At 39.9% G+C, this 15,100-nt stretch overlaps 1 protein-coding gene across 1 annotated transcript in view; it reads right to left on the reverse strand.

The window, feature by feature from the left end:
- cass (apoptosis inhibitor cassowary) overlaps positions 1-13,151 on the reverse strand; it is a 28,073-nt gene extending 14,922 nt beyond the window's left edge. The window contains exons 1-5 of the mRNA XM_076177724.1: positions 12,993-13,151; positions 5,091-5,252; positions 4,819-4,984; positions 4,431-4,594; positions 3,749-3,946 (exon numbers count right to left, since the gene is read on the reverse strand). Of these exons, the coding sequence (XP_076033839.1) occupies positions 3,749-3,946; positions 4,431-4,594; positions 4,819-4,984; positions 5,091-5,252; positions 12,993-13,061 (759 nt within the window). The 5' untranslated portion in view covers positions 13,062-13,151. The remainder of the gene's footprint in view (positions 1-3,748; positions 3,947-4,430; positions 4,595-4,818; positions 4,985-5,090; positions 5,253-12,992) is intronic.
- Between the last annotated feature and the right edge of the window lie 1,949 nt (positions 13,152-15,100).

A 15,100-nucleotide genomic window follows, 5' to 3' on the forward strand; every position in this document is an offset into this window, starting at 1 on the left:
GACAGGGGTGAATGGAGAATGGTTGTATATGAATGATGTTGTGATTGCATGAGGTGGAATAGGTGGGGGTATGGGGGGTGAGGTAATATGTATGAGCAAAATTTGACACAGCCCGAAGGGATTTCTCCCCATCCTCGCCTTTTATGCAATGGGGGGACGGAGAGGGGGGGTCGCCGATTTAATGAAGCAACCTTGCTGTGGATGTGCTGTGTCTTGCAACACTGCTTCTGACCCAGGGCAGTGGACAAGATACAGGGATGACCCGTCATCCAGGAGGTGCTAAGATAAGAGGGAGGGTGGAGGGGTGTGGAGTGTATTCAGGGATGGAATGGGTGGAAATGATTTTATGCCTTTCCCTTTTTGGCTACCTCCCTTGTAAGGGGTAAAAAGCCTTGGTATATGTATGTAACAAGAAATAATGGACAAAATATACATCATAAGTTGCTCACTCAAAGAAGGAAAAATACCAAAAGACAGGAAAAATGCCAATATTGTACCAATATATAAAGGAGGAAACAAAGAAGAACCAAGCACTGTAGCCAAAATTTGTGGAAAAAATTATCAAGAATAGACGGATAAAACACCTGGAAGAAAACAATATAATACACCTGAGACAATTCACTTGGGTGCAAATGTGGCAGGAAAAGATGGAGTGAAGGTGGAGGTAGAATGTAGATTGAGAAAAGCGAGTAAATGCCTTGGTGGATTAAAGAGTGTAATGAGGAATAGACATTTGGGAATGGATGCTAAGAGGAGACTGTATGAAGGAGTGATTGTGCCAACAGCACTGTATGGGGCAGAAACATGGAACATAAGAGAAGAAGAGAGGAGTTTGAATGTGTTTGAGATGAGGTGTCTGAGAAGTATGATGGGGGTTACTAGGCTAGATAGAGTGAGAAATGAGGAGGTGAGGAGGAGAACATGGGTGGAAAGGGAGCTGGGAGATAGGGTTGATGAAAGAATATTAGGATGGTTTGGACACATGGAAAGAATGAGTGAAGAAAGACTAGTAAAAGAGGTATGGAAGGCAGATGTGGAGGGAGTGAACATGAGGAGACATCGTAGGATGAGGTGGATGGAAGGGGTGAAGGGGGCTTTGGGGAAGAGGGGAATGTCTGTTGAGGAAGGACAGGAGAGGACAGAAGACGGGTAAATGGAGAATGGTGGTATATGGATGATGTTGTGATTGATTGAGGTGGAATGGACGTGGGGATGGGGGGTGAGGTGGAATGGGCGTGGGGATGGGGGGTGAGGTAGTATGTGTGAGCAAAATTTGACACAGCCCGAAGGGATTTCTCCCCGTCTTCTCCTTTTATGCAATGGGGGGACGGAGAGGGGGGGTCGCCGATTTAATGAAGCGGCCTTGCTGTGGATGTGCTGTGTCTTGCAACACTGCTTCTGACCCAGGGCAGTGGACAAGGTGCAGGGATGACCCGTCATCCAGGAGGTGCTAAGATGAGAGGGAGGGTGGAGGGGTGTGGAGTGTATTCAGGGATGGAATGGGTGGAAATTATTTTATGCCTTTTCCTTTTTGGCTACCTCCCTTGTAAGGGACAATTCAGACAGAGAAGATCATGTGCCACAAACTTACTCTGTTTCTACTTGAGACTAACAGATATGATACAAGAAAGGGATGGAAGGGATGATTGTGCTTTCCTAGACTTACAAAAAAACTTGACAAAATACCACACAAAGAATTATTAAAAAAAAAATAATAATAAAAAAAAAAATACATACATACATATACCAAGGCTTTTTCCCCCTTACAAGGGAGGTAGCCAAAAAGGGAAAGGCATAAAAACACTCCCACTCATTTCATCCCTACACACACTCCACACCCCTCCCACCCTCCCTCTCATCTGAGCACCTCCTGGATGACGGGTCATCCCTGCACCCTGCCCACCGCCCTGGGTCAGAAGCAGTGTCGCAAGACAATAATAATAATAATAATAAAAATAAAATAAAATAAAAAATTGAAAACATACGAGGGATACAAGGTAAATTATTAAACTGGATAGAGGATTTCTTGCATGGCAGAAAAATGAGAGTAATGCTTAGAGTTCAGCCTGGGAGGAGGTGATTAGTTCCACAGGGATTGGTATTAGCTCCAATAATGTTCACTATTTATGTGAATGACATGAAGATGTGGATTGTTACATGAGCTTCTTTGCAGATGATGCTAAATTGCTGAGGAAAGTGAATACTGAAACGGATTGTGAACCACTACAGAGAGGCTTAAACAAGGTTTAGAAATGGAGCCAAAAGTTTAAGTAGAATTCAACATCATGAAATGTAGCATAATGGAATTCAGAAAAGGTAAAAAAGGTAAAAAAAAAAAAAAAAAACAATAATAATAATAAATAAATAATAAAAAAATGAAATAATAATAATAATAATATCAGGACAATATAAAATTGGAGCAAAAGAAGTAAAGAAAGTGGGATCTGAAAAAGACCTGGGAGTAATTACCTCAAACGACATGTCCCTTAACAGATAAACAAAATTGTCGTAGAATCTTACAACTTGCTAAGCTCAATAAAGATGTCTTTTACCTATCTAGACGAAGACATGGCCTAGACTAGAGTATACTGCAACACTATGGTCACCCAGTACCAAAATGAATATAAAGAAAATTGAAAGAATCCAAAGCATCCACGAAAATGGCCCCAACACTTTCAAACCTGTTATATTAGGAGGGACTGGCTAAATTGAAATTACAGACTTTGGAACAAAGAAAAGAAAGATGTAACCTGCTGACCATTTACAGAATAATGAAAGGCACAGAAGTCCTTGATAGAGAGGACTTACTCTTTTGGGATAAGAGAAATACAAGGGGACATGGATAGAAACTCGAAAAGGATAGTTATAGAAGACGGGGGGGGGCAGTTTTCCACACAGAGTGGATATCTGGAACAAACTGGATAAAACAATAGCATGTGCAAAAACTATGCACAAATTTAAGAGCAAACTAGACACTGCGAGATACAAAGATGGGACACCACAAGCATAGGTCCCTTTCCCGTAAGATACTAGGTAAATATATAAACAAACACACACATACATATCAACAGCTTTTTCCCCCTTACAAGGGAGGTAGCCAAAAACAAAGACATAAATTCCACTCCCACCCATTACCCCCCCACATACTCCACCTCTCCTCTTGGATAATGTGCCATCCTTGCATCTCGCCCACTGCCCTGGGTCAGAAGCAATGTATACATATTTGACCCCCCTTACAAAAAAGGGAGGGTCAAAGCATATACACCCCAATACACCATTAACCTCTTCAAATAAGTCAAATATTCAGATGTGCATTAGCTGCCTGACATGATGATGCATCACAATAAGCACATTGTAAAATATAAAGTTACAGCTGTTATACTCATTCTCTTTCACTCAGAATGTTTGTACATACATACATATACCAAAGGCTTTTCCCCCTACATGGGATATTTTTTTTTTTTTAGCAAAAAAGAAAAAGGCATAGAAACCACTCCCACCCATTCCATTTCCTATATATTCCACTTCCCACCACCCTCCTGAAAAATTGATCAAGCCTGTTCACGGAATAAGAGGGTCACAACTACAAAATAAACAATCAGGAAGCCGACGTTTGCATCCTCACATACTCACTCTGCTTCATGATGCCTACATAGGCATCATCATATTCAAGGGGTTAACTGCATGTTTTGATTGCAAACCAAAACTTTTTTTTTACTCACAAAGAAAAAGAAAACTGTCAACTTACTGAGAAATATGGTAGAGCTTGTTTGACACACGTAACGAGTCGATGAACACTCTCCTGATCTGTGGCATCAAAACTTTTGTTCAAATTGCACTGTTCAGCCACAAGATCGACTAGCTGCTGGAATCCTTTCACAGTGTGACAACATTTCAGTTCCTTCAGAATACCCATCATGAGTACAAACTCCTCTTCAGAAGCATCCTGCAAGAATTAGCCATTTGTAAATATGTAACAAAACACTTTCTTGGTAAAATTATGATATCAAGGAGAGAGGGGGTTTCAGTCAGAGAAGAGCTATAAAGGAGAAGCATGAAAAAACTAGCAAGAGAATTTAGAGAACAACAAAATACCCAAGTTTCATGGACTGGAAAACCACTACCCTACAGAGTCAGCAATAGTCCCATGGTCCAGCCATTAATCTCCTTGGGAAGAAACCCCAAACTGCTCACTGCCTTGTTTCAGTATTTTTTTTTTTTTTTTTAATATAGGACTAGGGATGTGATGCCCATATCACAGGACCACAATGGACAAAAAGAAATCAAGGAAAAGAGGATAATAAAAGAAAAACACACACACTACACATACTTGGTTAATAGCAAATATATACACAATGGGGTTGCACAAAAATGTGATTACTTTATTATTAACAACAAACATCAAAATTATAGGTCATATAATTCATTACCTGCAAGACTTTCTTTGCTTCTGTGAGGACCAATGTTTCCACTTCACTTGTAAACACATCAGGGCCAAGTGATCGCATTTTACTGTGAAGAAATCTGATACACCTTTCTCGCACAAGATCATCATCACTATTTTCAATCTGATAGAATAACCCAGTCAAAGTACCTGCAAAATAATTACCAGTAGCAGCTTTTAGTTTAACTAAATAAAAAAGTAAAGCTACAACAACAAATAAAAAAAAAATGTCAACTTGATTTTTTTGCCTTCCCAACAAAATCCCAAAATATTTTGCAGAAAAAAGGTCCTTATTTTGAAGAAACATAGCTCATCCTCCCAATGCATCCAATGTAAAATCTGAAAATGACAAATAGGTAATCATACATTCTTACCTTTAGCATCAATTTTGAAAAGAGCCACCAAAGAATTTTGAACAACTGCAAGTTCTACTTGGTCTTCCATTTGTAGAAGCTGTGCTAAAATGTCTGCCACTTTTGGCAGTAACTCTATGCGGTCCTTGCAGAAAGATGGCAAGTCTTTGATAGCTTGCTTCCGGATCTACAAAATGAAATGCAACCATATTATCATCAGAAACCCATGCAGCTCTTAATTCAATTCAGTGCAAATGCATGAATAAACATGTAAATATATAAATTTCACTTACTGAAACACAATCATCTTCACAAAGATCAAACTGAGCATTGATGGCTTGGTCCTGTAGATTTGGGAAATGTTTGAAAAATCTGGCAATAAATTGGGAAGCAAGTCGCCTCTCACCCATGCCACTCTTGACTGCACCCAATATTTCCAAATACTCTGCTTCATGCTGAAAAAATAAATAAATGAATTAAAATTCCTGCATACATGTACATTTTCTGTTTGTACATATTCACTCATGATCAGGTCAATGGTTGCCACAAATGGTTTTCATTGCTACCACAGATTTCTTCAGACAATGAAATGCCAGCATTACACTGTTGACCATCTTGTGCAACTGTGTGGACACATATTTAAGATACCTACTAGCAGATACAGGGAAAAACAGAAAAAAGAGAAATGGGTGATAAATGGAAGTGGAATGGGTGGGAGATAGTACATGGCTTGGCTGGCTACTTCCCTCATACGAGGAAGAAACTTGTTGGTATATAGACAGACTAGCAGAAACAGGACTAAATGGAATGGAATGTGGGCATAAAGCAGGTATGAAAGAACAGATACCTCTTAATTTATGCATGTTGTGTTAAAGTTTCAAGGCATGAAAATAACCATTTATACACACTGTCTCAGAATACCACAAGAGTAGAAAATAAATGTCAGATTGTCTGATGGCCACAACCGTAACACTGGAGTTTTGTTTATAAAGAAAGATTTCACAGGTTGCTATGTTGTACCACATGCCATTTCTCCTGCTTCTTCATGCCACAATTTTGTGTATTATTTCTTAAAGAAGCACATGCAAATTATCAGTTTTGAATAAGATATCAAATTTATGACAGGAGCCATGAATGACCCTTCACCCATGAAATACTGATGGGAAGGTGGTTTCAGTATTTCATCAGCAGTTACTAGTGCTTCCATCCTTAGGGAAAATAACACACTGATGAAGTCATTGAGATAGTAATGGTATAAGTGATCCACATTTTTCTTTAAGTAAGTTAAGTCTTCAATCACCAAAGAATAATGAATAATTAGTCCAGTGGGATGTCAATACTGACTACATGAAACTTGTACACCACATACCCTATACAGGTGAAATGGTTGTTAAGTAATAACTATGTATGGTGTGGGTGTGCTTTGAATCAGCCATCAGTCACCTCCCACACAAGGGGGAAAGGGCCTTTGATGTATATTTATATAGTAATACACCTATTTAGTATAGCATCAGAAAAATATTAATTTTATAAATTATAATACATACACAGTTACATTTACCAAAGGCTTTTTCCCCCTTACATGGGAGGTAGAAAAAAATACATACATACATATACCAAAGCTTTTTTCCCCCTTACAAGGGAGGTAGCCAAAAAGGAAAAGGCATAAAATCATTCCCACCCATTCTATCCCTGAATACACTCCACACTCTCTCTCATCTTAGCACCTCCTGGATGACGGGTCATCCCACCTTGTCCACTGCCCTGGGTCAGAAGCAGTGTCGCAAGACCGCTTCATTTAATCGGCAACCCCCCCTCTCCGTCCCCCCATGCAAAAAGGAGAAGACGGGGAGAAATCCCTTGGGCTGCGTCAAAATTTGCTCACGCATACCTCACCCCCCATCCGTTCCACCTCATGCATCACAACATCATCCATATATAACCATTCTCCATTCACCCCTGTCTTCTGTCCTTCCTCAACAGACTCCCCTCTTCCCCCCATCCATCCATCTCATCCTAGGACGTCCCTTCATGTTCACTCCCTCCACATCTACCCTCCATACCTCTTTTACTAGTCTTTCTTCACTCATTCTTTCCATGTGTCCAAACCATCCTAATACTCTTTCATCAACCCTATCTCCCAACCCCATTTCCACCCCTGTTCTCCTCCTCACCTCCTCATTTCTCTCTATCTAGCCTAGTAACCCCTATCATACTTCTCAGACACCTCATCTCAAACACATTCAAACTCCTTCTCTCTTCCTCTCTTATGTTCCATGTTTCTGCCCCATACAGTGCTGTTGGCACAATCACTCCTTCATATAGTCTCCTCTTAGCAACCATTCCTCATTACACTTTTTAATCCACCAAGGCATTTACTTGCTTCTCTCAATCTACATTCTACCTCCACCTTTTCCTGCCACATTTGCACCCAAGTACCTAAAACTATCCACTTCCTCCAGTCGCTCTCACTTAATGCTCACTTCCAGATTACTGCCACTGTCACCCTTTGTACATCTCATCACCTTACTTTTACCCACATTTATCTTCAGCTTTCTTCTATCAAACTCTGTCACCAACTTCCTCAATCCCTCCTCCGATCCTGCCACAAGCGCAGCGTCGTCCGCAAACAACAGCTGGCTCACCTCCCACTTTTCTCCATTTCCTTTAACCATCTCCAAATCCCTGACCCACTACCCTTGCATTTACCTCTCGCGCCACCCCATCCATGTATAAGTTGAACAGCTAGGGCGACATAACGCATCCTTGACGAAGTCCCACCTTTACCTCAAACCATTCACTCTCTCCATTTCTAATCCTGACACAAGCTCTACTACTCTCATAAAAACTCTTGACAGCTCCTAGAAGCTTTCCTCCTATCCTATATATCCGCAAAACCTCCCACAGTGCCTTTCTGTCTACCCTGTCATAAGCCTTTTCCAGGTCTATAAAGGCCCAAAAAACATCCTTCCCCTTTCCTATAGCTTTCTCACATATCTGTCTTACCACAAAAATCTGATCTACACAACCTCTACCCGTCCTAAATCCACACTGTTCCTCACCAATTACTCCCTGTCCCTCTCCCAATCCTCTCAATCAAGAAAAAATAAAAATAAAATAAATAAATAAATAAAAAGGCATAAAAATCATTCCCACCCATTCCATTGCCAACATACTCCACTCCCTCTCATCTTTGTACCTCTTGGATGACAGGTCATCGCTGCAATTCACCCACTATCCTGGGTCAGAAGCAGTGTCACAAGACACAGCACATCCACAGCAAGGCTGCTTCATTAAATTGGGACCCCCCCCCCCTCTCTGTCCCCTCATGCAGAAAAGTAGAAGATGGGGAGACATCCCTTCGGTCTGTGCCAATTTATTTTTCACACATACTCCCCCCCCCATCCATCATCCATTCACAACCATTCTCCATTCACTTATTCTCTCCCGTCGTTCCTCAACAGACATTCCCCTCTTTTCCAATGGCCCTTTTACCCCATCCATCCATCTCATCCTAGGTCACCCCCTCATGTTCACTCCTTCCACACCTCTTTTACTAATCTTTCTTCACGCATTCTTTCCACGTGTCCAAACCATCCCAATACTCTTTCATCAACCCCATCTCCCAACTCCCTTTCCACCCCCCATTCTCCCCCTCACCTCGTTTCTCAATCAAGACCCTCCCATAAGCCTTCCCAACTACACTCAACAAGCCGATTCCTCTGAAACTACTACACTCACACTTGTCCACCTTTCCCTTGTAAAGCAGAACTATACAGGCACTCCTCCAGCACTCTACCCTCTCTCAAGCAAACATTAAATAACCTCACCAGCCAGTCCACCATAACTGTACCTCCTTTCTTCAGACATTCTGCATGACATCCATCCAAGCCACGTGCCTTACCTGCTCTTATTATCTTAACAGCTGCTTTCACTTCATCCTTCCCTATTTCTCCTCCAGTTTCCACACTCATCACTGTTTTTTTTAGTGCTTCCCACTGCAACTACCTTTCCCTCCCTATCCTCCACATTTAGCAACTCCCTAAAATATTCTGCCCACCTTCCTCTCACTGCCTTCTCTTCCATTATCATCTCTCCATCTGCACCTTTTACCTTTTCTTCTCTACTTGATTCACCTCTTCCTCTTTTAATTTCTTTCAAAAACATTTTTTTATTACTTTCAAAAATTTCTGTCATACTCTTACCCCATTTCACATCTGCTCTCCTCTTTGCTTCCTTTATCTTAGGCTTAACTTCCCTTCAATTTACTTTATACCTCTCATACCATTCCCTCAGCCTGTCTCTTCTCTTCCACACCCTTCTTTCTATTTCCTCCCGCCCACCTTGTTCCACACATCATCTTTGCACACCTTGTGACTCCCTCCTTGAACCATCCTCATTCATCCCCCACTCCTAGTTCTACTCTATCCTTCACTCCCTCCCACTCCTGTCTCAGCTGTTTGTACTCCTTTTCTTTTTAATTTAAGCACTTCCCTACCTTCTGTCCTTTTTCTCTTTTTCCATCTATCCTCCAATCTCAACTTACCTTCCACCAAAAAATTGATCTGATATTCCCCCACTCTCTCCCCTTAGAACATGTACATTCTTAAGTCTTCCTACTACACTATATAGTCCATTAATGCTCTACCACCCTTCCATCCACCATCCTCTCCTATGTGTACTTGTGCTTGACTTTCTTCCTAAACACTGTATTTGCTATCATAAACTCTTTCTAGATACATCACCATCAATTCTCCACTACAATTTTTTCCTGGAACTCCACACTTCCAAAAAACTCCATCTATTGGTTAATTTCTTACCCTAGCATTAAGGTCTCTCAAAACCACTACACTGACATTCCATCCTAATCCCTCTATGCATTCATTTAAATCCACCCAAAAAGCCTCCCTTTCCTCTCTACACTCTTCTCACCACCAGGCCCATATGCACTTACAAAAACTCACATCTCCTTTCCCAGTTTCACCTTCATCCACATTAACCTTGAAGAAACCTCCATCCACTCCACTACACACTTACCTATCTCTTCACTTACTAGTATAACTACCCTTTCTCTCCCTTGTCCTCTCTTCACTCCTGAGAACCTCTCAACTATACTCCCCCTTCCCTTTCAATTTAGTTTCATTCAATACCAGCACATCCACCTTTCTTCTCACATACTGCCTATCTCTTCCCTTTTACTCTCATCTGTACCACATCCATGCACATTAAAATGCTACTGGTTGGAAAACTCCTTCTAGACTCTCTTATGCCTTTACTTTTTTCAGGAATGTCCCTTTTGGAGCCACAGGGAGAAGGATGCTAGTCCTATCCCCATCCCATATTTTGTCGCCTCATATGACTCAAGTTGTTGTTGCTGTTGTCGTTCCCTAGACTGTCTGTCCGAGCAGTCCCGTCTCCCCAAGGAATGCTACAGCCGAAACTGGGTTTTCCCACAAATCCTTTATAGTGTGTATGTTGTGTTGTTTGCGTGCATGATTGTGTATAATGCACTCTTCCATTATGTGTTGTATGGTATGGGGTGAAGTGTTACATCCTGGGCAGCTGTTCACAGTGCGGTCATCCAGCCTCTTCTGGTAGCTTAGAAGTGCTGGGTGGTGGCCGCACCGCAGTCTGGCCAGGTGGACTCTGTCCTTTCGTGGGAGAGAGGATTCAGAAGGGTGGATATCAGGGGGTTTGGCATGCAGCAGTGTGTTGTCTTTCAGTGTGTTAATGGAGCGGTGAGTGATATGATTATGAATATGTTTCCGGAGGCTGGTATTTGGTGGTTGTGGAGGAAGAGAAGAGAGTATCTGTGTGTGATACAGGTCTTTGGGTGTTGTTTTAATGTTTCTTGGTGTGTGTGGGTGTTCTGCTATGTAGTATAGTGGGTGTGATGTGTTTGTGGTGGCTGCAGCAAGTGTTTGTGTGCCTCATCTTTCCCATGAAACTTTGAGGACTTTTGTTTCATGGTGTAAAAGGTCTGTAGGTGTTGTATATTACGTAGACATCTTATAATTTACAAATTATTTAATTTTCTATTGCTATATTGCGTAGGTGTGCAATTCTAAAAATTTACTGTATGATTATATATTTAGTAACAATGACATCATTGAGACACACTTGCCGGTGTCAGTCATACATCTCAATTTCCATATATAAATGTTGAAAAGTACATATGCAAGAAATATCACTAGGCATCACAGGCATAATTGGAAAAAAAATTATAATTCTGATAGTGTTAATGAACATTACAATAAGCTTGGCCATCACTAATATTACAATGTATGTATGTATGGGAAAAGATGTACGAGAATGTACGAGTGTGTATGAGAAAAAATTTGACGCAGCCCGAAGGGATTTCTACTCATCTTCTCCTTTTCTGCATGAGGGGACAGAGAAGGGGGTTCGTCGAATTTATGCAGCAGCCTTGCTGTGGATGTGCTGTATCTTGCGACACTGCTTCTGACCCAGGGCAGTGGACAGGATGCAGGGATGACCAGTCATCCAGGAGGTGCCAAGATGGGAGGGAGGGAGGGAAGAGGGGAGTGGAATATATAGGAAATGGAAAGGGTGGGAGTGGTTTCTATGCCTTTTTCTTTTTGGCTACCCCCCGTGTAGGGGGAAAAAGCCTTTGGTATATATATGTACAAACAAAAGTGGAATACATGTACCAAAATGGCCCTTTCCACCATTAATTTAATTAAAACCCACTTGGGGGGAGTCCCTTCCATATTAATTACTTGTCACTTGTGAATGAAGTCACAATAACAGACAACGGGTCTCACTAAACGCCAACCAAAACCACACAATGATGTTTTTTTATCAAATGCATAATTTATATGTAAAAAATAGCATATGGTTGCATTATTTGACCTATTTTCTTTAAAATGTGTGATTTCCATGTAAAATCAAAGAGAAGTTACATCTTTATCCTCTGCAAAATTACCAACCGGCAACCAACGCCGACCAAACCCAAACAATGACAGCTTTTGCTCAAATGACAAAAACGTATTCTCTTTGATGATTTTACATGGAAGTCACACATTTTAAAGAAAATAGGTCAAATAATGCAACCATATGCTATTTGCTTATATATAAATTATGCATTTGGGCAAAAACCATCATTGTGTGGTTTTGGTCGGCTTTGGTCGACGGTTGGTAATTTTGCAGAGGATAAAAACGTAACTTCTCTGATGATTTTACATGGAAATCACACATTTTACAGAGAATAGGTCAAATAATGCAACCATATGCTAATTTTTATTTAAAATTATACATTTGAGCAAAAGCCGTCATTGTTTGGGTTTGGTCGGCGTTGGTTGCCAGTTGGTAATTTTGCAAAGGATAAAAACGTAACTTCTCTTTGATCATTTTACATAGAAGTCACATTTTAAAGAAAATAGGTCAAATAATGCAACCATATGGTATTTTATATATATAAATTATGCATTTGAGCAAAACCCGTCATTGTGTGGTTTTGGTCGGCGTTTAGTGAAACCGCAGACAACAATAGTGCCACATAAAAGTCAAATGCAATTATCCTTATCATCAATGCTAAACATGATTAGGTACTTGTGGGTTTTCATCTCGCCCACTTGTGTGAACTACTCGCAGAGCAATTTGCAGGTACAGATGTAGGTTAGGTTAGTTGCTTGAGTCACATTACGAATTGGAAGAAAAACATATACAAAAATATATAATATTGGGTGAGATGAAACTTCATTAATTCCAAACATTCAATTTCTTCATTACAAGATTTTAAAAAATATCTATCCTATATCTATAACTACCAAGGAACACCAATGTTTTACTAGAACGATTTCAACTTCTGTAGTCTACATGTGGGCGTGATTCAGTAACCATACGTACGTGTCTGGCATATATATCATAATTTACGATTCATTCAACAAAGTTCATCGTACGAAGGAATTGTTGTACCTGTCCTCAAATAAACTTCAACGCTGAAGAAAAACAACATGCAACAACAATTATTGCATTCATACCGTGTGCCTTGCTATGTGACAGCCCATTTGATGATTTCCTAAAATTTATACAAACATTATGTTCAATCAATCCCAAACGTTGCGTCCTCCCTTACTAAACTCGTCGAACCCACGCACACGCCTGGGCTTGGCCGGTAAAACGTCCATTATTTTCTTACATTTCATCTGCCTTCCCTTTTAAAACTTACATACCTTCGAGACATCTTCTTTTGCATCAGCAATTATATTGTATAGCTCGTACAAGCGTTCAACAGTGGCCATGGCGAAATATTCTCTTTGCTGGTGTGCCCTTTCATCAAGTCCACCCGTGCAATGTAAACTGACGATGGCTCGATTGTAAACACCCAATAGAAAATCCACTAAAATTATCACTGCAGTATATGAATGTATAAGAACGCACATTTAATAATTAAAAAAAATTACATATTTCTGAATATGAAAACGTATAGTTATGCGTTATTCACACTGATTTTAATATATTTAGCAGTATCCGCCACGCGTCTCTATATCACCCGCCAAACTCGGTCTAAAAGTTAAGCCGAAAAAGTTATTATTTTAATTTTTTCTAGTTTAAAGGTTTTCTATACATGCTCATTTATTTATTCTATTCTAGAAAGAAGTGTTTATTTCTCTAGATCAGTAATTCTTAACTTTTCCAACATAGTCATTCCCAATTATTATTATAAATTATATAGTTGGCTATAATCTACGTGATTCAACCATCTGAAGTACACGCCGAGGTACTATCTTTATTTACTTTAATTGTAGTATGCTTGTTGAGTTCGTGTGTGTATTTACCTAGTTGTATATTACGGGAAGGGAAGCTATATTCGTGGTATCCCGTTTTTGTATCTTGCAGTGTCTAGTTTACTCTTAAATTCGTATGTGTGCGTTCGTTTTTTTCAATTTAACAGTTTATTCAACAAAATATTATACATTACATTTGCATGTTGCATATAAGCATTAATTTGTTGAAAAGAAAAGCGGAACCAATAGCTTATAAAGTGTTCTCCCTTAATAGTTTATATATAAGTATTTAAGTATTTACAATATTTTTCACAGAATAGTAAATTTTACCACAAAGATAGTAATACCAATAGTAACTGTATATACAGTTTTTTTTGTATCCAGATGGAACAGCTAATGTTTACAATTTATATAAATATAAGGTGTTGATATACAATTTGGGTAAACAGTGTTCACAGGAAGCTACACACTTATAAAGACATACATTTACAATTTATATAGATATAAGGTGTAGATATACAATTTGGGTAAACAGTGTTCACAAGAAGCTACACACGTATAAAGACAGAAATACATACATATACACATACAATTATAAACAAGATTTGGTAGCGCGGTTGATAGAGTCCCTGACTGTCACTACGGCGGTCCGGGTTCGTATCCTGCCCAGGGCTGAAATAATTTCAGTATCGCTGCGTTTCGAGTCGTTACTTCAACTCTCGTGGGCAGAGAGTTGGGGGGAGGGGTGCGTGTAAGATCACAGTATTATCCAATAGATCGGTCATACGAGCTTTGAACTCTCTTCCGGGAGGGAAATAGCTGTCGATCATGAGTCCAGCACGTGGTCCAAAGACAAGGGGTGAATACACACACACATGACGCACGTTTGACTGTGTGTCACGCTCTGTATTTGTGTAACCACATCAGATTCACCTGTACTATCCAACCTATCCAATTTATCTATACGTTATACAACACAATCCTAGAGATAGTTTTACACCGCAAATACTTGAGGATCCACATTTCAGCAGACGTGAGGTGGGTCACACATGTGAAAAGCGTCAGGGCTACAGCCTGGGATTCCTGTGAGGGAACCTCGGGAGATGCAACGCAGACATCAAAATTCTTGACACTCGTTCGGCTACAATTAGATTATTGCGACATCGCCAGGGATCCACACACTAACAATGACATATATAAATAAGAGTCCACACAAAATAAAGCATCAAGGTCGATCAGACGTGATTACAAACACACTACATCAGTCACGAGCAATGGCAGCTCGTAGCTATAATTAGTGGGGGGTGCTGCTTCAGAAAAAAATGGCCTTTGTTTTAATATTGTATAAAAGGAAACAAACAGGTATAGAAATATTCAGAAACTTGATGAAATCCTAAAAGGACAAAATATTTTTTACTTGATATAACCTAAATTGTTACAGTTTTAAGCTTGATCCATTAATTTAAAAATTAGATTCATTCTTCACGTTTTGATTTGCAAGAAAAGATAAATAATTTTCTCCTTGACAACTGAGGATTTTGTTTTCTCCTCTG

Source organism: Oratosquilla oratoria, chromosome 41 (assembly GCF_046742065.1).
Source record: "Oratosquilla oratoria isolate Oo_2021 chromosome 41, ASM4674206v1, whole genome shotgun sequence".
Lineage (NCBI taxonomy): Eukaryota > Metazoa > Arthropoda > Malacostraca > Stomatopoda > Squillidae > Oratosquilla > Oratosquilla oratoria.